The sequence below is a fragment of the Hypanus sabinus genome, chromosome 4, assembly GCF_030144855.1.
Source record: "Hypanus sabinus isolate sHypSab1 chromosome 4, sHypSab1.hap1, whole genome shotgun sequence".
In the NCBI taxonomy this organism is placed as follows: domain Eukaryota; kingdom Metazoa; phylum Chordata; class Chondrichthyes; order Myliobatiformes; family Dasyatidae; genus Hypanus; species Hypanus sabinus.
The window spans coordinates 140,454,126-140,478,474 of NC_082709.1; the positions used below are offsets into that span (position 1 = coordinate 140,454,126).

Here is a 24,349-nt window from a genome sequence, read left to right on the forward strand (position 1 = left end):
ATCCTCAAGACACAGTGGTCCAAGGTAAACACTGTATAAACTGACCGCTAACTTGTCAGGTCTCATTGGCCTCAACGGTCATATCGTAAACGACAGAACGGATGCAGAAACTAGTCATCCTCCGCGGTGAGGAGGAGTTTATCCTCGGATCCCCTACTGCCTCTTAATTTAAAAACAGACTTGAATACTGTAGTGCCATTTGGGATCCCTACCAAACCATTCACATCAATAAACTTGAAAAAAGTCCAGAGAAGAGTTGCCAGGTTTGTAACCAAATGGGATACCCTCCAAAGACGCCCACAACAGCCAAGCTTACTACTATTTACAAGGAAACTCATTAACTCCATCGAACATTAGTCTCCTTTTGTGTAAGCAGAATAACAGACCAGCAAACCCGACAAAACCAATCCCTGAACTACAAGTCCATCCAGACCAACAAGGACTGCTACCGCTACTCACGGTACCCTAGGACCATTCCAGTTTGGAATTCCCTGCCGCCACACATTAAAATCTGCTGCTGACAGTGAAACTTCCAAGCCGCTGCTCTTTGACACCGCAATTTAAATTACAGCTGCATGCATGAGAGACTGCACGTTTATAGCACGTATGGACAAGAACAGTTCGGGCGATCTGGAGAGGAGCGAGTGGTAAAATCAATCCCTAGCTCCAACGGATGGGTGGGTTCCGACGACCCCGAGCATGGCAACGATGGGAAGGCGATCGGGCCGGGGCGAGCAGCCGGGGGCGCCAGAGGCCGCGGCCCACCGCCATACGAGGCTCCGGGGGCGTCCAGCCGGGGGCGCCAGAGGCCGCGGCCCACCGCCATACGAGGCTCCGGGGGCGCCAGAGGCCGCGGCCCACCGCCATACGAGACTCCGGGGGCGTCCAGCCGGGGGCGCCAGAGGCCGCGGCCCACCGCCATACGAGGCTCCGGGGGCGTCCAGCCGGGGGCGCCAGAGGCCGCGGCCCACCGCCATACGAGACTCCGGGGGCGTCCAGCCGGGGGCGCCAGAGGCCGCGGCCCACCGCCATACGAGGCTCCGGGGACGTCCAGCCGGGGGCGCCAGAGGCCGCGGCCCACCGCCATACGAGGCTCCGCGGGCGCCAGAGGCCGCGGCCCACCGCCATACGAGACTCCGGGGGCGCCAGAGGCCGCTGCCGGCCGCCATGCGAGGCTCTGCCGTCGCTGTGAAGGGCGCCCCATTAGCTTCACTTCCTCGGTGGCTGGGTCGGACGCGCGGCCTTGCATTCGGAACCCAGGCGCAGGTACAGAGACGGGATGGACCGCTGCTGAGACGCCAAGAGGGAACTGGGGGAGGACTGGAAATGAGACTGGGGGTAAGGGGCTTTCTGGTGGAAAAAGTTGGAGAGGGGAGGGCTTTCGAATTCGCTGGTTGAATGGGAGGAATGTGTGCTTAGCGTAGAAGTTAGTTTTAATTTCAGAAACCAGAAATCCGAAGTTGAAAATCTGCAATTTACAAGTATACCGTAAATGGGAGGGTGTTTAAGTTAAGTTGATGAACAGAGAAAATTTGTGGTTCAAGACCATAGTTTTCTGAAAGTCAAAATACTAGTTGATAAATGTTTGAGCAAGTAGTAATAACCCCCGTTAAAACCATTACAAAATTTAAAATCTGTAGATGCTGGAAATGCAAAACGACACACAAAATGCTGGAGGAACTTAAAACCTCGGTTGCACTACAACTTTATAAACAAATACCATTATTCGTCTGTGAAAAAAAATTCAGGCTAAACATTACTATTAGACACACAAGAAATGTAAATACATAGGCGGAGCAGTCTCTGTTCGATGAGAAGTTATCCAGGTTGGCTTTATGCAGGATTTTGGCCGGAAACATCGACAGTTCCTTGCACAGATGTTGATTCACCCTCTGAGTTCCAGCAAATTATTGTAACTTTTAGACTCATGACTAAAAACTAGAAATAGAGATTCAAAATACATCTCTAAAACTGCTCATGAGACAAACTACATTGACTGAGCAACCCATGAGGATGGTGGAGAAGATACCTGGTGTGCTTGCCTCCATTGGAAAGGGAAATGGAATGTAACATTTGGGGTGTTAGTTTATAGGTTTAGAACCCATTTAGAAGTATTTTGTGCAGTTCTAGCCTTCACACTATACTGCACAGTGTGCAAGGAAGATTCTCCGGAATGTTGCCTGAATATTCAGTTTATTTCATATTATGTTTGCATTTCTGTAATGTACTGAAGCTGCAAAAAACTGATTTCATGGCATTTATATGCTGGGCATGTTTGGACATAGAAAAGTACACCACATTACATGGCCTTTGGCCCATGATGTTGTGCCAACCTTTTAACTTACTCCAAGATCTATCTAGTTTAGTGGATAGATAGCACAACGCTTTACAGTACCAATGGCCCAGGTTAAATTCCCACTACTGCCTATAAGTACTTTGTACATTGTCCCCATGACCGCATAGGTTTTCTCTCAGTGCTCTGGTTTCCTCCCACAATCCAAAGACATACGGATTCGTAGGTTAATTGTCCCGTGATTAGGCTCGGATTAAATCGGGGGATTGCTGGGCAATGTCGCTAGAAGGGCCTGTTAAGTGCTGTATCTCAATAAATAAATACAGTCGGCCCTCCTTATCTGTGGATTCAACCAAAACCTGGAAGTTCTCTCTCCAGCACTCGTTGTTTGAGCATGTACAGACTATTTTTTCTTGTCATTATTCCCTAAACAATACAGTATAACAACTATTTACATAGTATTTATATTGTATTAGGTATTATAAGTAATCTAGAAATGACTTTAAAGTACAGGCAGTCCCAGGGTTATGAATGAATTCCATTCTTGAGTCCGTCTTTTAAGTCGGATTTGAAGTCGCAACAGGTTCATCCGGTATTATTTAGCATCAGTCAAATGTTTTTCTTAGTATATAGTACATATTTTAACTTTCTATGCATATAAAACGCTTAAGAAACATGCATATTTCAATAATTAAACCACTGCATTGCTTAGTGATAATTGTAGCTTTCATCGGGGCAGGGCCTTTCAGATGCTCCATTAAAATTGTTCTGATCGTTGACCGACTGTAGCCTAATACCTTTCCAATGACCGATGGTGTTTCGCCTCTTTCCGATCGCTTTATTACTTACACTTTATTTTCAATCATGGTCGTGATTATTTTCGTGAACAGAAACACTGCGGATTCAGAGCTGTGCTGCCAGGTCCTAATGTCCACCGCACTAAGACTGGTTAAATAAAGTCTGGGGTTCCGCTGGGTCCCAAGGTCCACTGCATTGAGACAGGTTAAATAAGGGACTTGAGCATCTGCATTTTTTGGTATCCACCGGGTGTCTCGGAACCAATCCCCCGCGGATAAGGTTGTCCGACTGTAATGCTTTCTTCCTACGTTGCTGTTATGTATAACTCCAAAAAGGAAAACAAGGGAACCTGAGGGATGTGTGTAAGCTTCATTTCCACTCCAAGTGAGACGATGTGGTGACGTAATGTCATATTTCTTTCACATACTTCTACATATAACCAGTAATGACTTATTTAAACAATTTACGATAATGCTCAAATATTACTGAAATATTAAATACACAATGATAGCTTCCCATTTTTGTTTCATTCATGCATACCATGTGGATATCTAAGAGTCTCTTAAATATCTGGAATGTATCTGCCTCTACCACCACCCATAGAAGCGTGTTCCATGCATGCTCTGAGTAAAAAAAACCTAACCACCTCATTTTAGCTTATTCTACCTTGGGAAATGGCGCAGGCTGTCCACTCTATTGATGCCTTTTATCATACTATACATCTCTATCAAGTCACCTTTCATCCTCCTTTACTCCAAAGAGAAAGCCCTTATCTTGTTTAGCATATCCTCATAACACTATTCTCTCTAATCCAGCCAGCAACGTGGTAAATCTCCTCTGACACTTCCACATCCTTTCTATAATGAGGCAACCAAAACTGAACACAATACTCCCAAGTGTGGTGTAACCATAGTCTTATAGAGCTTTAACATTACTTTGCATCTCTTGAACTCAATCTCCCGAATAATGAAGGCCAATGCACCCCAAGCCTTCTTAACCACCCTAACAACTTGTGCGCCAATTTTGAGGGATCTATGGACTTGGACCTCACGATACCTCCATTCCTCCACACTACTAAGAATCCTGCCATTAACCCTGTATTCAAATTTGACCTTCCAAAGTGTGCATCTCACATTTTTCTAGATTGACTCCATCTGCCACTTCTCAGCCCAGCTCTGCATCGTACCGATGTCTCATTATAGCCCATGACAGCCCACACTATCCTCAACACTACCAAACTTGGTGCCATCTGCAAACTTACTAACTTGCCCTTCCACTTCCTCATCCAAAGTACTTATAAATGTAATATGTTTGTCTATGAGAAGAAGCAAACTTGGAGAGGCTTAGTTTTGGGGAGTGTTTGGATAAGCTGGGCTTGATTTCTATGGAGTGAAGGAGTCTAAGGGTTAATCTGACAGAAGTGCGTAAGCTTATGAGAGAAATGGATAGATAGTAAAATCCATATTACTGTGAGTCTAATAGAGATTTGTGACAGTAAACAAAGCAAACTAAAATGGAATTATAGTTAAAACTAATATGATAAAGCTGAAGAACCAGAAAAGGTGGTGGAGTCAGATGTAATAAAGAAAAAAAATAAATAGTGAGGTAATAAATGATGAAGGAATCATTTGTTGTTTTGAATTTTGTCTTTTTAGAACAATAAGAATAAAAAGTCTCATATCAGACAGAAGTCACAGAAACAAATTTGTATACCAGCTTTGGAATATTTTGATAAAAAATACGGGCATGAACATGGAAAATTGTGGGACAAAGTCAGGTAATAAAAGAAATTATTTCCTTCTTAGCGAATAAAGAAAATAAGATGTTCTGATTAAATGATATAGAAATGATTCTAATCTCAATTTATCGTATTTCTGTAGCTTTGTATCTGTATCATTGTAATGTCTGTTTAATACTGCATTCAAATATTGATGCAGGTTATGTGCTGAATGGGTCTTGGCCCATTGAAAGAAATGTAGTCTACAAACAAAGCACCTTGATCTTTAGGAAGAATGTTAAATGTATGGACAGATTTTTAAAACTTGTGTACTGGCATAGTTTAATGTTAAGTTTTAGGCCATAAACTGATCCTGGAGCTATTTCTTTCAACTTCATATTTTAGGTGTCACTGGCAAAGCTAGCATTTATTGCGCATCTCTAATTGTTCCTTCTAATTGTAGGTAGTGCACTACACTACCTCACTATTTTTTTGCAATCTTATTTTAATGTAACTAATTAGTTACTGTAATTCAGTTTTCTTTATATTTATTTATCATGTATTTCATTATACTGCTGCTATAATGTTAATGCATTTCATAACATTTGCTGGTGATACTAAACCTGATTCTGATATGATGATGCTAAGCTGTGACTTTGAACTGGTGTAGTCCTTTTAGTGAATGTATTCCCATAGCAATTTTGCATGTGGAGCTCCTGAACTTAGACCGAGTGACAGTGAAGCAATGGCAAAAAAAATTTCCAAGTAATGATGGTGCGTGATGTGGTGGTGTTCCCATCATAAAAAGTCATAAGTTCAGGAGCTGCTGTCCAGTAGTTTGTAAGAGGAACATTACTTTGCAGCATTTTGTTGGTGATGCACACTTGCAGCTTCTGTGCTGTGAGTAGTGGAGGGAAGGAATGTTTAGGGTGGTTGATGGGATGGCATTTAAGTAAACGTGTTACCTTGGCCGTTTCTTGGGATGTATTGAAGCCAAGTAAGTGGGGACTGTTTCAGGACTCTCCTAACTTGTGCCTTACAGATGGTGGAAAGACATTGATGTAAGAGACATTGTAGAGTGCCCTGCCTCTTATCTACACTTACAGTTGGGGGATTTATGTTGCAAGTCTAGTTGAGGGAATCCAAAAGTAATGACAAGGGTAGGTGGTGATAATTGCCTGACACCACTGTGGCATGAAAGTGCCTCCCACTCATCAGCTTCTGCTTGAATATTGCCTTGGTGTTGATGCGTGTAGGCATGGACTACTTCATTTGCAGGGAGTTGCTTTCAAATGGGACGCCCTAGCTTTTGATGAAGCTAATTGATGAAGGTGTTTGATCACTGTCTTAAGATGCTCCTGACATATTATCCTGGGGCTCAGAAAATTGATGTAAAACAGTAACAGCCTCCTTTTGTGGCATTGATTACAATCATTGGAGTATTTTCCCTTTTGGTACCCATTGACTAATTTTGCTAGGATGCCCTGTCACACTTGGTCAAATGTTTCCCTTGTGACCAGAACAGTCATTTTCATCTCACTTCTCAAATTGAACAGTTTGGTTCCTGTTTAGATCAAACCTGGATGTGTGTGGTCTACACAATGCACAAGCCAGCTGGTGAGTTTGCAAAAGACTGAAATTCTGGTATGGGGTGCGATGTGCAACCAAGCGGAGAGTTTGAGAGCCAGCAGTTTACACCACGTTCAACAGGTGGTGAATAGGGAGACTGTAGGATTTGAATGGTTTGACAACACACAAAGCAGCTGCTGGTACTCCCCAGCGAAATCTCACCCACACTGTGCCGGGCAGGGTGCACACTGAGGTCTGTATCCCAGCACTGACTGGCCTCACTACTTACCAGCACGATTCTCTCCATACCAAGCTGTGGGGACAATCATTGTGCCAGATTGTCAGCAAATCAGCAGACAGCATGGGCAGGGGTTTGCCCAAGGTTCTTATCAGTAATATCAGTGCTATCAGTAATATATTACTGTGTATGTAAAGTACTCTGGTGACATCTTTTAGCATTCATTCTTGGGAAATCCACCCTGCCTGCTCAGAAAAGCCTGAACAAAAAAGTGTATTAGCCTTCTAGAGCAACAGCTGTTTTATATCTATCTTTTTGTTTAAGTACAGCAATGACATTTTTGCTAGGCAAGGCCTTGCTAGCTGAAACTCTGGCCATGTGACTCTTCTCTTCGCAGCATTGGCATCAGCACACAAAGGTCATGGCTGTGCTTGGAAAGGATTTGTGCTTATTTGTAATTATTTGTAAAAAAAAAGTGGACAGATCAATAGACAATAGGTGCAGAAGTAGACCATTCGGCTCCTCGAGTCTGCACCGCTGATCATTTACTATCAATACCCAGTCCCTGCCTTGTCCCCATATCCCTTGATTCCCCTATCCATCATAAAGTAAATCAGTATAAATGTACACATTATAATTACCATTACAGAAATGTGACTACAGTATATAATTCAATTTTAGGTCGGACAGGCAAGGTTGAGCTGTTAAAGTTTCTTCCTGGTTAAGATGGCTAGAGCCAGGATTCACTGTTGGAAAAAGGATTTGGCATTTCACAGCTGAGGTGGAATAAAATTCCTTCAAAGGTACATTTAATATCAGAGAAATGTATACAATGTACATCCTGAAGTGCTTTTTCTTCACAAACATCCACAAAAACAGAGGAGTAACCCCCAAAGAATGAATGACAGTTAAATGTTAGAACCCTAAAGTCCCCCCAGCTCCCCCCTCCCACGCGTAAGCAGCAGCAAAGCAACGGTTCCCCCCTCCCCCACCAACTTAAAAGCATTGGCACCCATCACTGAGCACTCAGGTGTGCAGCAAAGCGACAGCAAAGACACACACCTGCAGTACCCCAGACTACTCGTTCACCTGGTATTTGACACACCACAGCCTCTCTTTCGCCCTAATACAGGAGAAAGAGGTGTCTCCGTTTCACAGCCAGAGGGGAGGCATAACAAATAACTCACCTATTTACGATGTTAAAAGTCTGTTGCGTCACTGTTTCTGAGCTCTCTGCCCAAATATCTCGGGTCTCTGAGCACACAGCCAGAGATCTTCCATCTCCCATGACACACCCATTTCCTGCCGGGACACCGACCTTCGGCCTGCCTGTGTCCGTGAGATCCCAGAACTCTGAAGTCAAGCTAATCTCTTAGGCAGCATCCTTGGCATATCGAATAACGGCCAGTCATGAAACCCCGAGAGCGTGTCCCATTCCCGCAAAGAACCAAAGTCAGCGCGTAACTCCAGGTCAGTGTCTTCAAAAGAACCCTGAAAGGGAAAGGCCGAGATACTAAAAATGGAAATAGAGATGTTTCCGAAGTGGAAGCAAAGGAGTCGCCTTTAGGCGCCATTGTCTCCTCCTAAGTAGTAAACCTTTGGAATTCTACAGCTTATAAGACTGGAAGCTTGGTCATTGCTTTTGTTGAAGATAGAGATTAATATATTTTTAAGTATTAGTGGAGTCAAGCGGTAAGGGTCAGTGCAGGAAAGTGGCGCTGGGTTAAAAGATCAGCCATGATTGTACTAAATGGTGACACAAGCACAAGGAGGTGAATGACCTACTCCTACTTCTACTTGCTGTGTGCTTTTACTTATGATTGATATCCCATTCACCATCTTATACATTCATTCTGTTCTTCACTGGGACACAGGCTGCAATATGTACCATCTCAGAATCAGGTTTATTATCACTGGCATCTGTCATGAAATTTGTTAACAGCAGCAGCAGTTCAATGCAATACATAATATAGAAGAAGAAGAAGAATAATAACAAAAATAAATAAATAAGTAACTCAATTATAGTATACGTATAATGAATAGATTAAAAATCCGGCAAAAACAGAAATAATAAATATTTTAAAAAGTGAGGTAATATTCACAGGATCAATGTCCATTTACGAATTGGATGGCAGAGGGGAAGAAGCTGTTCCTGAATTGTTGAGTGTGTGTCGTTAGGCTTCTGTACCTCCTACCTGATGGTAACAGTGAGTAAAGGGCAAGCCCTGGGTGCTGGGAGTCCTTAATAATGGACACTGCCTTTCTGAGACACTGCTTCTGGAAGATGTCCTGGGTACTTTGTAGGCTAGTACCCAAGATTGAGACGACTAAATTTACGACCTTCTCCAGCTTCTTTCGATCCTGAGCAGTAGCCCCTCCATACCAGACAGTGATTCAACCTGTCAGAATGCTCCCCACGGTATATTTAAAGAGGTTTTTGATTGTTCTTGTTGACATACCAAATCTCTTCAAACTCCTAATGAAGTGTAGTTGCCGTCTTGCCTTCTTTGTAGCTGCATCGATATATTGGGACCAGGTTAGGTCCTCAGTGATCTTGACACCCAGGAACTTGAAACTGCTCACTCACTCCATTTCTGATCCCTCTATGAGGATTGGTATGTGTTCCTTCGTCTTACCCTTACTGAAGTCCACAGTCAGCTCTTTCGTCTTACTGATGTTGAGTGCTAGGTTGTTGCTGCGACACCACTCCACTAGTTGGCATATCTCACTCCTGTACATCCTTTCGTCTCCATCTGAGAGTCTACCGACAATAGTTGCATCATCAGCAAATTTATAGATGGTATTTGAGCTATGCCTAGCCACACAGTCATGGGTATGTAAAGAGTAGAGCAGTGGGCTAAGCACACACCCCTGAGGTGCACCAGTGTTGATCATCAGCAAACAGGACATATTTATTATCACCAGTCCGCACAGATTGTGGTCTTCCGGTTAGGAAGTCAAGGATCCAATTGCAAAATCATCTACAAAATGCTCTGCAGTTACTTACCCAACTTACTCTAATAACATCTTGCAACCTCAACCGGCAAGAAGACATGGCACTATATCGGAATGTCAGCACCTGCACAATGCCAGCAAGTTGCTTACCTTCCTGAATAGGAGGTATATTGCGGTTCCTTCATCATTGCAGGAACTGTGGATTGTGGAACTCTCTGTGTGAGAGCACCTTCACCAGAATTATTGCTGCAGTCAGAAACGTAACTGGCCACCACCTCTGTGAGGGCATTTAAGGAAATTAAACAGATGTTGACCATCCTACACTCAACCAAAAATTGATTAAATAGGTCTCAACAAGTAAGATGGGGAATTTTTCAACTCTGGCAAGGGAATTCAAGTTTGGATGGATGGGGAGGTGGGGGGGGGGGAGTTCTGTCAATTGGAGTGTTTTCATCTGAATGGCATCCAGCTATTGGTGTTGAAATTATAATTAATCATGCTCGTAACAAGTGCCTTTTAAAAGATGGGAGAGCTCTGTATATTAGGAGATGATTCATTTACTGCAGTGCTCCCAGCCTGTGAATTTTCTTGTTACTGTAGTATTTATGTGGTTGGCCCAGTTGTTTGTAAGTAAAAATGAGACTGCTGATGATAGTGCTATTGATAGCAAGTGTGCGTATATCGATTCTATAGTTGGAGATGATCATTGACCTATGTCTTAGAGTGCTTACAGTATGCCACTTCAAATTTCATGGAGGTTAATATCCAATACTTGAACTCTGGAATAATAGCGGCTGTATATTTTGGAGACTACTTCTGGTCTTTCTTCTACCTGTTTCTAATTAGTGCTACATTTGGAGCACCTGCAATTAATTAGCACAGAAAAATTGTTGGGCCTGTATTTAATGAGCATCACCCGAGTTGACTTCCCTCTGTCTAATTAGTATTGCAGACATTCTGCAGGAGCTGAACTGGGTGAATACCATAGTGACTTAGATTATTTCTGAAGGAAAGATTATTCATCATACTAGTCAATGGCCATTCAGTAGAATAGCTCTGTCATAAAATTTTGAAAAGCTAATTAATAAGGGAGCAGACATGTTTTTTTGCAATAAATTTCCAATCAGCAAGTGAAACAATTTAGTTTGGTTGAATGGAAACATGGTTAGATTTGCTTAGATAGTTTAACATCATACATTGCATGTCCTGTGTATTCCGAACTAATTACTTGCATTTGCTTTTTTTATTTCTATCATAGCATTGGGCAAACTGAATCAACAGTGTGTTTATGTAAAAGGCAATAATGTCAAGTTTATCAACTTTATCTCAAGACTAATTTCAGGAGCAGCATAAGTTAAAGTGCTAGACTCTTAGGGAATTCAGTTTTGGGATTATTATTTGTGTAAGCTTTCTTTCCAGACTTGAGGCATGTAGACAGATGGCTTTTGCAATGATCAGATATAATTTAAAACTCCATTGATCCTGATATAAAGTGGGGCAGAGTCCCTCTTTTCTATTCCATTTGCTGTGCTGGTTCCTTGAACAGGCCAAGAGAGCAATCCATCACTCCTCATACACAAACACAATAAAATACCACATGTCAGTAGTGCACAAGGTAGAACTGAAGTTCCAATGGTTTCCTGCATTTTAAAAAAATCTAAACTCTTAAGTGTCTTCAGAACTCATTCTGCTAAAGGACAATAAGCAATGGACTTCCCAAGATTTAGAATAGTTCTGTGGTCCAGCAGTATGAAGAAAGCTTGATTAAAGATATGAGCCTATAAGCAGATAGTATGGTATCTAGAGTGCCTTGAAAAAGTATTCAGCCCCACCCCTTTGTTCACATAAAAGAGAATTACCACCAGGGATTTGAATCAATTTAACTGAGATTTTTTTGTTCGTGAAACTGCAAAAAACAGGGAAAGTTGTAAAGAATGGAAAATCTAAAAATTCAAAATCTGAAATCTCAGTATTTCAAAAGTATTCATCCCCCTTTGCTCAGTACTTAGTTGAACCAGGTATTACAGCCAGTAGACTTTGTGGATCAGTCTCTTTGCACAACATGCTGCAGCAAGATTTGTCGTTCCTCCTTGCAAACTTGCTTTCAGAGATGTTTGATCAGATTATGGACCACTCAAGGATATCGATGTTTTTTCTCCATGGCCACTCTGGCAGTGCGCTTTGGATCATTGTCCTGTTGAAAGACTAACTTCCTCCTCAGTTTGAGCTTTCTGGCAGTGGTTAGCACATTTTTATCCAGGATCTTTTTGTGTTTAGCAACATTCATCTTCCCATCAGTTCTGATCAGATTTCTAATCCCCACTGCTGAAAAGTTTCCCTGTACCTTGGTGTGAACTCCACCATACTTTTAATAGAGATGGTTTTACCAGGCTAATATGCAGTGTTGGATTTACGCCACATGTACTGCTTAAGAAAAGCATATCCTTACCCATAAAGGTTTTGCAAAGCATAATTTAGAAGATACTATAAAGATGTGGAAGAAGGTCTTGTAGTCAGATGAGACTGAAGTGGAACATTTTGGCCTCAGCACTAAGTAGTACGTGTGGCTTAAATCTAAAATTGTAAATTATATGGTTACCGCAAAAACAATACCATGTAGATAGTAATATTTATCATTCTTTTTGCTATTGAGTATTTAAGCTACTGTATATGCCAGGATCATATCTATAGTAGTTTTCAACTGGGTTGCCAGTATTTGGACTTTTTTTTTCCTGAACACTACAGTTTATATGGTAGTACAGCAGGGCCTAATATAAATTCCCAAGCAGTTGTGTGTAGAAGTCATTAGTTCATGAGGACAGAATATTATAGTTGCAGCATGAATATCAGAGCAGCTGATAAGGTTAGAACTGTTGAAAATAAAGTTAAAATGCTTGGTCTTTATTTGTGTCACCTTGTAGTTCAGCTGACTTGATTTAGTGGCATGCTTCCTTTTAGACCAGGTCGCCATCTTCAGGTATTTGTCTATAATTAGGGCTTAAAGTCAAGTGTATTATTTTCTGAGGAAGAATTACTGCTACTTGGGGATGAAGAGGGTGAATTCATCTATTTGGAGTTTAATTTTTCATGGCAATGTTAGTAGTTAAGCAACTGAGCCAGGCAATTCTTCCACTTCAGTGACTGGCCAGCTTGTCTGCACTGGAGGCCTTATATTTTTTCCATTGCCTCAATATAACCTTACAAGCCATTGCACAGTAGATAAGGTAGTATGAATTGTATGCTCTAATACCACTAAGCTGTTTCTTTTCAGGCAGCTACAAAAAGATTCTAGTTTTGGCAGAGCTTAATTTTTACTATTTTTTATTTGCTTGCCTTTCAGAGAAGTGCTGCTGCTTCCCTCCAGTTGGCAGTATGGCGTGCTGGTGAACAAGTTCAGCCACTGTATAGCATTGGAACAACTTCTTCAATCGCAGGGATATTGGAATTTTGTGTTACCATTTTCCCAGCATTCATTACGATGTTACATCAGCAGGACCCAGAACCGGTTCCCAAGACTACTACATCATGCTGAAAGGTTAAAGGAATATTACTTACTGAATGCAGCTTCTTTACTGCCTGTCCTTGCATTAGGTGTCCAAGATGGAGAGTGTGTGTTAGATATATGTGCTTCTCCTGGAGGGAAATCCGTGGCAATATTGCAGTCTGCCACTCCACGTAAGTACTGTTACTATTCCATGTTACTTGCAGGATACAGAAATAACTTATTTTCTTTCTTCTACTCTGTAATTGCCATCATTTTTATGGTTACATCTGGGTTTCCTGGCTCTTGGTTTCTTTCTGGATAAGATACAAATTTAAGATGACATAACTTAAGTGCCTAAACGAGAACTGGGATCGCTCAGGCATAGAAGACTGTGGGACAAGTGCTGGAAGATGGGATTAACTATGAATGGGTCAGTGATCAGTTTGCACATGGTGGGTGGAATGGCCTGTTTCCATGCTATATGCCTGGCTAAAGAACCAGAGATAACAAAAGGAAAGCTTTTATTAAACTGCATAGGAATAGGATGCCCTTGATCAGGCAGCTGAGTGACTCATTTGTAGAGCTACAACCTCAGCTCCAGTGACATGAGCTTAATTCTGGCCTCTGGTGCTATCTGCATGGAATTTGCACATTTTCTCAATACCCAGTTTCATCCCACATTCAGAACTATGCAAATTAGAGGGTCAATTGCCTTCCTACACTTTTAATATTAGATTTCGCTATCGATATATAGCTGTTTGTGTGAGCTTGCTTCCAAGGTGTGTGGTGCTCATCATTCTCAGAATCTCCTCCGAATTGGCACAGCAAGAACAGGGGAATGTCCACGGAGAACTCCTTGATGGAGGATTTTAGCCTTAGTATTAAGTGACATTTTTATTTTCCGATATCTTTGGTAAACATGCTGAAGATTGCCTGAACATCCCATTTTTTTTATTAGAACATTTATTGTAGCCCTATTGTCCGGTGACTGAAATCAAGATGTTCTGGATTAGTGTCAATGAGGTTAATTGGCTTTCTGTCCATCCATTTGCTTGGTGGGGGCCTATTAGTGCCTGATGAGCTATTGCAGTAAGAAATTTTGAGGCCACCCTTTGATGTCCTCTCTTAACCCCAGTCCAGTTTGTGCTGAGGCTGACACCGTATTAATGCCTTAATATTGTTGTTGAGCTTGAGTAAAGTGGTGACATATTTGGGGAGTAATCATAACTCAGAAGAACTACTCAGAGTGGTTATTAGCAGGGATGAGGCCCTTGTAAGATCGAAGAATGCAATACATTGAGAATTGTTGTCCCTGGTGTCCTGAAAGGCATCTCGATGGATCTTCTTCTCCGTAGTTGACATCAAGGTGATCTGTCATTTCCATTTGAGTTCTTTTTCTTGAAGATGGTCAGGATTGTGATATCGCTGAGGACATTTGACATCTCCTTAGTATTTCATAGCCTCCTTCAGGCATCATGTTCTGCTTACACAAAATACTGGAAGAACTCAGCAGGTCAGGCAACATCTGTGGAGGGAAATAAACAGTCTATGTTTCGGGCTGTGGCTATTCTGTTGGACCTATGAATGCATATCTGATTCTCCATAATGCAGTTTATTTTTTCACAAGTACTGTATAAATTTTATGCAATAAATACAAGTTATACTGTGGTTGTTGTCCCATTTTTGGTCAGTAAGAAGCAAACGTGGCTCATTGTTCCTTGTGTTTAGACCTGCCATGAGTCCTTTGGGGTGGCGTGACAACTTGTCTTTGTTCGGAACCTCAAACAGCATGGTGCTTCCACAGGGAATCTAGGGCCTTTATTACTTGGCTTGGAGTAGCGTGCCTCTTCCACTAATCATCCTGATGAAACTTTGTTGAGGTATCACATTGAAGCATAAATTGAACGTATTCTCATGTTACAGAGTTAATGGGGTTGGAAGATGTTTGAGTTCAAGAAAATTAAAAGGCAGCAAGTAAAAGAAAAGAATGATTTTTATTTTCAATTTATTCATCAAATTATCATTGCAAGTAATAATTCCTTGAATATCACTGCCGGTAAGGTGATGGTCAATAATTCAGAATTTTCATGCCATTTAAAAAATTATTTATACTTACTGTGCTTTAGCATATTCTGGTGTGTCTAGTTGATATCTAATATTTGCTTTTTTGTATGAACGCTGAAACTTGTGGCAAATTAATAATATTTCAAAGCTTCCATTGGAAAACAACTTCTGGATTCAATCTGTAACTGCCCCTTTGCAGTTGCTGGATGTTGAGACCAATTTATTCTTTAATTTTGCCCAACTTAAAAGAAGAACTTTATACTAAAACAGTATAGTTAGTGGTACTTGCATTTCATTAAATATGATTGGACAGCAGGTATAGTTTATTCTTATTTCATACCAAAAAATTTTATAGGTTGTAATTTTGTAGATAAACATTAAAATATTTTATCATTTATGTCTATATATGAAGTATAACTTTCAGTATATTTTTCGTCACGTTTCAATGGAAAATGTCAGTGTTATTCTTGATCTTTCCTGGAACCTCTGATATGGTGGATTTGACATTTTTCTTTTAAAATAAATACTTCCGCATACTGTCACAGACATTTTCTACATGAGCAGTTAGCTTCAGATAGCATATGCAAATTTAGAATCCATTTCGATGACTCCATTAATTTTCTAATAGACATGACTGCGAGTGACTCAAAAGCTCACTTTTGTAAGTAGATTCAGACTTTTCCAGGTAGAGTGCTTTACTGAAATGCTTTTGAATTTTCTATTCAATCTTACCAGTGTTTTATATTAGTAAAACATGATTAGTTGCAGATTAGGTTGTGTAAGGAGAATTTGTAGGAATGAGGTAGTAGCTTGTTTATTTAGTGATGTTTAATGTTTTGAAACAGAATATTGTTACGATATATAGCAACTTTTAATTGAAATACATTTCATTTAACTATGTTCAGTGAAGTTGATCATAATCCATCTTGCAGCATGTTATGAAATGTATATTTTTGTTACAATAGGAACATTCTCATTTTAGATCTCATCTTTATGGTTGTTTTCTTCAAAGCAGTTTTATTCTATATCATTTTTTTCAACCTAGTGATTGAACTTAGCTTATAGCCTGATGGGAATACTTACACACTTAGACACTCTTCTGCATTACTATTATTTCCATCAATATGTACAATTAGGATGCTACATGTATCATACAACCTGACAATTATTTTTTCATAATCTCTGCTGGATAGACCTGCAGTGAGTACATCCCATAATTTATCCTTCAGGTTTTCACCACATGCTATTGCTATTGTGACAACTGCTCTCAAAAAGAATAAAGAAGATTTAATATTAACTATAGCCCTCTTTGTGGAAAGCTCCCCAATACCCATAGAAAGTATAACAGATTCTAAAGGAGTGATGTCAAGATAATTGCATTTCTATCACATCTGTTGCCTTTTGCATTTGGGGTACATTTGTTCATTCCAAACCATTATTGCCATTTGGCTTTTATTTATTTACTTTACAATAATATTCCTCAGATCTGTTAATTAATTTGGTTTCATCATCACAGCAAAACAATATTAATTCTATGAACAAAAGATTAGGAATGTCTTTTTAGCACTGAGCTTTAAATGTTTCCCAATTTCTGGAGAAAGGTTACGCTCAAATTTTTCAAGGAAATACCGAATCTATTTAATGATATTATTCTATGGTAGAAAATCCCAATGCGGGAATGTATGTATTAGAAGGAAGATTGAAGAATTAGAGGACTCGTAGAAAGTGAAAACAAGCTTTGAATTCCCTTGCATTTATTTGATCTGCAATTGAGAATGAAAGGATGTGGTGGTGGAACGAACCCAAGTGCGGAACACAGGCACGGAAGCCAAGTCGGGATGCGTTGCCGTCGTAGCGAGCGTGGGAAGGGTTCCAAGGGAGTCTTTGCCCAGAGTCTTGGTTCTAGTAGATAATTCAGGAACAAGGTTAGACTTCGAACTGATAGTCCTCAGTCCCATGGAATGAGGTTGCTCGTATACGAGTCGACCAACGAACTGGTACCTTCTAGTTGTGGTCACAGGATTCTTATGCTGCCTTGGTTGATGGGATACAGGTGTTGGTAGTTATTGGACCTTGGGAATGATTGGGAACTAAACGAGGTGGTTAAGGCCCAATTCCTGAGGAAGATAGCCAGGTGCCAGAAGGGACCATGACAATTAGGCATATAAACAATTCAAAATAGGTCCATGATAAAATAGTTAAAACACTTTTTAACAAATATAAGTGACTTATAGAGACCTGGTTTATTAAATACAATTAAAAGATAAAGTAGAAGGTCTAATATACTTTTGACAGAGAACATGAAATCTGTGAAGTTCCACTTGAAGCTTAGTCATTGTTGTCCGGAAGCATGGTGAGCTAGTTACACTCATTTAAGTACAGTAAACTATATTTGGGTACCCAATCAAATAATCTATTTGCCAGTTTTGGTTAAGAGATGAGTATCATCTAGGGCATTAAGTGAGCTCTCACATTCATTCAATAATAGAGCATTGACTTTTTTGTGTTTACCTAAGCACAAATGAATTCTTGATTTAAAATTTTTGATAGTGCCATACTGCAGTGAAGTCTGGAATTAGTGTTATGAGAGTTACGATATAATAAGGCTTCAGGGCCAGGTGACACTTCTGCTGAAGTTGATTCAGTGAAACATGTAGAAAACACATAGTAATCTGATAGTAAACACGAGATTCTGCAGATGCTGGGAATCCAGAGCATCACACACAAAATGCTGGAGGAACTCAGCAGGTTACGCAGCATCTCTGGAAATGAATAAACAGTTGACATTTTGAGCCGAATGCTGAATAAGGGTCTTGGCCTGAGACATCAACTGTTTATTCAAGTTCAAGTTTAATTGTCATTCAACCATACGTGAATATCCGTGGATACAGCGTTACCCTAGAACCCAGGTGCAAAACACAGTACCAACAGTCATACACAGCACAAATCACACATAGCTCATATAAGACAGCAGTAAAATACAGTCACAGAAAGAAATATCCATGTCGGAGTTCATGAATGTTGCAGCAGCTGCAGTTGAGTACAATACATCTTGTCTTCGGCTGAGGGAACACTGGAAAGCAGTGCCGACTCCATTTACACTGCACTAGATCGCCTCTGGCACTCCAGTGGAGTGCAACAACTCCTCCTCTCTCCTGGGCAGCTGCAAACATGGGGACACGTTGGCTTGAAACCCAGTCCTTGAGACGACCTAGGCCATGCAGTTGCCCTACTGTCTGCCCTTGCCCTTCGCCAATAAACTGGTGAATCAGATTTGCAGTATTCTGCATTAAAAATGCCTAACGGGGTCTTGCAATCACAAGGTAAGTGACTAAGACATTCACTCACTGTTAGACTGCACACCTCCTTTGCACTCTAATGCAGGCAGCAGCATGATACACATCAAGTCCAGCTCCTTCAGTTCTTCACTAACGAGCAACTAGCTGATGGGGTAGAACTGAGTAACTTTAGTTCTTAATGTCCAGCAGGTCTTGCGATCATAAAAAATACATTTAAATATGATTATTAACTTCCATAAATGCAGCCTGACCAGCATTTTATATGTGTGTAATCTAATAGAATTTCTTCCTTATGTCACTGGGGGATGTATGGGCGATCACACAGCCTCAGAATGGTTTCTCTTTCTTTAAAAGGTCACTTTCTTTGCAATGAACATGACAATTTGCGTCATAAGTGGCTGAAGCAAACACTTGAGTCTTTTATACCTGAAGCCATAAGGGGGGTAATATCTGTGACGAACCTGGATGGAAGAGTCATTGGCCCGCAACAGCCACAAATATTTAACAAGGTGAGTCTGTATTTTGACCTGGCTTTGTCAGACTATGGTGAATGTGCTGCTTATCAGAATTTCAAAGTGTGGTCCTGTGTAACTGAGTCTTGCGCTTATGGCCATAGACCAGGGGTCAGCAACCTTTACCACTGAAAGAGACACTTGGACCCGTTTCCCACAGGAAAGAAAACACTGGGAGCCGCAAAACCCGTTTGACATTTAAAATGAAATAACACTGCATACAACGTTTTTTTTTGCCTTTATGCTATGTATAAACAAACTATAATGTGTTGCATTTATGAAATTGATGAACTCCTGCAGAGAAAACGAAATTACATTTCTGCATGCAACAAAAACATTTTGAACTCCGAAAAAAAGACGTTGGGTTGAAGGTTACTTTTAAGTAAAATACTCAACGTCTATTTGAGTCCTTCTTGTATTTATGAAAAACGCCAAACTTAAATTTGCCGCCAGCAGCAAACCAAAAATAAAGTCAGCCAGCTGTCAACCTGAAAAATAAAAGGAGTATTTCACTGAACAATGAAAAAATATGAATATACGTAAAATAATAGGCAATTAAAATATTTATCATACTTGGTCAGGTTGACTCACACCTGACAACGCAGTCGTATTTAGTAGGGATGGATCGATGCTTAGGGGAGTGACCGGGAAGGATAATGTGTTTTTTTTTCCTCTCTGAACTCACAGAAGCGTTTCCCAAACGATGTTTGCATTGCGATGATTGCAGAATGTAAATACTCCGAATTTATCATGTCGTGACCTTGTTTGAACTCTCTCAAATTGGGGAAGTGAGACAATGTGCCTTTCTGTAAATCTCTGGCAAGCACTGTCAACTTGCGCTCGAATGCCAAAACATCCTCCAACATGTGCAGAGCTGTACGTCCTTTCCCCTGAAGAGCTGTGTTCAGCATGTTCAGGTGCGCTGTCATGTCTACCATGAAGTGTAGCTTTTCCAGCCACTCTGGCTGTTCCAGCTCAGGAAAGGTGAGCCCTTTGCTGCCCAGGAAAGTTTTCACTTCTTCCAGACACGCGACAAAGCGTTTCAGCACCTCCCCTCTGGACAGCCAGCGATAAAAACACGTTGTAGCGGTGTGCTACACGCAGTCAGTAAACTGCAGTCAAAGATAGCTTTATTCGAACTAAACAGCCTTGCTTTTAAGCCTCCCTCAACCCGCCCCCCATGGGCGCGGTTGCTGCAAAAGACACATACTCACAAACCCCCGTAGGCTATCTCCCTTAGCCTGAACGCTGGCTAATTGTGAGCCGGTTCCAATGTCGCCACAACGTCTTATTTAGATTGTACAAGATCACCATAATCTTCAAATTTAGAATTACATTTCAAAAACTAACAAACTAACATAAAATACATTTTAATTAAATACTGACCAATTATTTCCCAAAGCAACAGGGAGCCGCAGCACAGACGTAAAAGAGCCACATGTGGCTCCGGAGCCGCGGGTTGCCGACCCCCGCCATAGACCATACTATGCTGAGTAGATTTTAGTGTCCTGCTTTGGAGTAGGTTGCAGGTGATAAAACTGCAATGACGTGGTGAAGAATGTAGAAAGGAAGATGTATTATCTACTCCACATTGGAATGGAACAACTCCTGTAGAGTTCTGTAATGCTACAGAAATAATTGAAAATGAAATCAGAGGGACATGATGCTTACTATACACTTTTTTAACAAAGTAGTATTTGAAAAGTTGAACTTAACAGACAAAACAGAGTGTAATTTGGAGAGAGCCATGTTTAATCAGCAATATTCCCCTTAGTAGGCTGATTCAGAAAGTCAGGTGGCAGAATCAGAGAAACCTTGCTGCATGGAATCAGAATTGACTAGAACCACAGAAGGCAGAGGATGGTAATAGATGGAGGGTATTCTGCCTGAAGGTTGGTGCCCAGTAACACACACAAAATGCTGGTGGAATGCAGCAGGTCAGGCAGCATCTAACATGGTGGCCCAGTGACTTAGATGGGGTGGAGGGCTATTTAGTAATTTTGCAGATGACATGAAGGTTGATGGTGATGTAGATATTGTAGAAGGTTGCCGTAGGTTACAACAGCACGTTGATAGGATGCAGAGCTAGCCTAAGAAGTAGGATGATTCAAAGTAAACATATTATCGAAGTACATATATGTGTCACCATATACTACCCTGAGATGCATTTTCTTGCAGGTGTAACTCCCTGGGTCGCCTCAGGCTCGCTCAGCTCGTTCTTGTCTAGGGGGAGCAGCCTTCGGCCCCGCCATACTGGGTAATCAGCTGGTGTGGATGCTGTGTGATGTCCCCGCCTCGCCCAAAAACAGACAGTACACCATATGCGATTAAATGAGTACGATTTATAAAGGTTACTATAACTAAGTGATTAATAACGATACAGTATATATGAAGAGAAAATTAAAGAAAAGGCGCCAAACTTATCAAAGTCCAAACCACTTCGTGCAAAGCCGTTGGAGCTCAATTTCTGAAGTCTTCTGGCCACCATTCGATCCCCTCCGAACTCCTCGACTCGCAGCTCAGGACCCTCCGAACTCCTCGACTCTCCAAACAGCTCAGGACCCTCCGAGTGGTCAACCAAGCACATCTAGCTTCATTCCCCCCTCCTCGGAGAATCTCCCGGCCTCGGACCCCCCTTTGGGGTCCGATCCTCGCCCAGCTTAGAGCATTGTGTCCTCTCTCTCGACCCCCTCGCGCTGATCTGCCCAAAAGCCCGTCAACAAAAGCTTACAGACTGAAGAAAGAACATTAATCCTCATTTGGTTTACAAAGGAATACCATTCTCGTTATCAGTAAATTAGCATTCCTGCTAGTTAACAAAAGAAAACCCTTTCCCAACAGTAACAAAGAAAAAAAAGAAACCCCCTTTACACAGGCATTCACAGCAAATACAACATAACAATAGAATCAATGTGAAACCAAACTCAACAAAGACAGATAAACAATCAGTATACAAAATACAACAAATTGTGCAAAATAAACCAAATAATAAATAAATAATATCAAGAAACTAAGCTGTAGAGTTCTTGAAGTTGAGTCCATATGTTGTGTGGGACAGTTAAGTGAAGTTATCACCATTGTTTCAAGACCACAGTGGTTGAGGTGTAATAAGTGTTCCTAAGCCTGGTGGTGTGGGACCTGAAGCTCTTGTACAAGAAGATTGCGTGCCAGGATGGTGGGGGTCCCTGGTGTTGAATGCTATTCTCCTGCATTCTACCTCTTGTAGATGTGCTCAATGAGAAGGCTCTACCCGTGCTGAACTGGCCTATATCCACTCCTTCTTAAAGGCTTTTCTGTTCGAGGGCATTGGTGCTTCCTTACCAGGCACTATCCATTTATAGAAGTCTCAAAAATTTCAGATGATATGCCAAATCTTCAAACTTCTAAGAAAGTAGAGTCACTGCTGTGCCTTCTTTGTAATGATGATTATGTGCTGGACTCAGGGCAATCCTCTAAAATGATAACACCAAGGAATTTAACATTCCTGACCCTCTCCACCTCTGATCCCCGATGAAGACTGGCCCATGGACCTCCTGTTTCCTCCTCCTGTAATAAATAATTAGCTCTTTGGTTACTGACATTGAGTGAGAGGTTGTTGTGGCACTACTCAGCCAGATTTTCAGTCTTCCGTCTTATATGCTGTTTCATCACCATCATTAATTCGGCCAACAAGTCCCAACAGCAAATTTAACTATGGCATTGGAACTGTACTTTGCCTCACAGTCATAAGTATAAAGCAAGAAGAGCAGGGGGGCTAAACACACAGCCTTCTGGTGCACCTGTGATGATGGTGATTGTGGAGGAGATATTGTTGTCGATGTGAACTGACTGAGGTCTGCAAGTGAGTAAATCGAGGATCTAGTTGAACAAAGAGGTATTGAGGCCTAGGTCTTGGAGCTTGTTGATTAGTTTTGAAAGGATGATGGTTTATTTGTATTTATTTATATACAGCACAGAATAAGCCCTGCTGGTCCTTTGAGCCATGCCACCTAGCAACCCCCAATTTAACCCAAGCCTAATCATAAGGTAATTTACAATGACCAATTAACCTACCAACTGGTATGTCTTTGGACTGGGGGAGGAAACCAGAGCACCCACAGAAAACCCACGCAGCAACAGGGAGAACATACAAACTCCTTATAGACAACTGCGGGTTTCTGCTACTTTAAAGCATTGTGCTAACTACTCTGCTACCGTGCTGCCCCAAGTGTTGTGCTGAATGCAGAGCTGTAGTCAATGAAGGACATTCTGATGTATGCACCTTTGCTGTCCAGATGTCATCACCTTGCGACCTGTTGGAACGGTAGGCAAATTAGTGTAGATCCAAGTTGCCCCTCAGGCAGGAGTTGATATGTTTCATCACCAGCCTCTCAAACCACTTCATCACTGTGGACTTAAGTGCTGCTGCATTCTTCTTGGACGCTGGTATAACTGAAGCCTGCTTGAAGAGGGTGGGTACCTGAGACTGCCGAAGGTGTCAGTGCACACTCCAGCACTGGTCTTCAGTACCTGGAGATAAATTTAATCCAGAAAAATGTGAAATACACTTTGAAAGGATGTACTTGAAGATAGTGTACAGGGTGAATGGTAACATCTTGGGTTCACGCCCTGTGATTCTCAAAGTTGTGCAAGTTAATAGGGCGGTTAAGAAGCTGTATGATTGGTTTTGATTAGTCATCAGATTGATGTTAAAGGGCCACGAGGTAATGTTGCAGCTCTGTAAAACTTGGCTTACTTTTGTGTGGCAATCTAGAACTCCTTTAAATTCCCACTGTATCTTCAATAGAGGCTCAATAATGTCTCATTTAAAACTGAAATAATTACTTTCGGAACTGGGTGACATTATTCAAATGGGGTGAAGTGCTACACCCTTGTCTGTTTATAAACAGAGTGAATAATTCTGCCTTGTCTCTATTGTGGGTGTAGAGTTTCAAATGGGTTGATCATTTAAAAGATACCTAGACATTTCTTTTTGCAGAGGGCAGTGAATCTTTGGAATTCTCTTGGAGATTTTGGAGATTAGATCATTTTAGGTATTTAAAGTGGACGTGGACAAATTGCTTTGAAAGATTTGAGGACTGAAGATTATGGGGATGGGAATCAATGAATTGTGGCCTGGAATAGATTAGCTGGGATCATATTGAATCTTGGTGCAGACAGGTGGCCTGGTTCTGTTTCTACTTCTCACACAAAATGTCAGCAGGCCAGGTAGCATCAACGGAGGAAAAATAGTTGACATTTCAGGAAGAGACCATTCATCAGGAAGTCTTGGCCAGAAACATCAACAGTTTATTTCCCTCTTTAGATGCTGCCTGGCCTGCTGAGTTTCTCCAGCATTTTGAGTGTGTTGTTCAAGATTTCCCGCATCTGCAGAATCTCTTGTGTTTCTGGTTTTGCTTCTGTTGTGCTCTTGAATTTTG

The 24,349-nt window shown here is 41.3% G+C and overlaps 1 protein-coding gene across 5 annotated transcripts in view; it reads left to right on the forward strand.

Annotated features, from left to right (window-relative positions):
* The first annotated feature begins 783 nt into the window (after positions 1-783).
* The window catches only part of nsun3 (NOP2/Sun RNA methyltransferase 3), a 59,670-nt gene continuing 36,104 nt past the window's right edge, over positions 784-24,349 (forward strand). For 3 of the 5 annotated variants that reach the window (XM_059968211.1, XM_059968213.1, XM_059968214.1), the window contains exons 1-4: positions 911-1,338; positions 4,747-4,868; positions 12,911-13,245; positions 18,772-18,926. In XM_059968211.1, the coding sequence (XP_059824194.1) occupies positions 1,168-1,338; positions 4,747-4,868; positions 12,911-13,245; positions 18,772-18,926 (783 nt within the window). In that variant the 5' untranslated portion in view covers positions 911-1,167. Of the gene's footprint in view, positions 1,339-4,746; positions 4,869-12,910; positions 13,246-18,771; positions 18,927-24,349 lie in introns of all 5 variants that reach the window. The other 2 variants (XM_059968216.1, XM_059968215.1) reach the window with 2 other exon arrangements.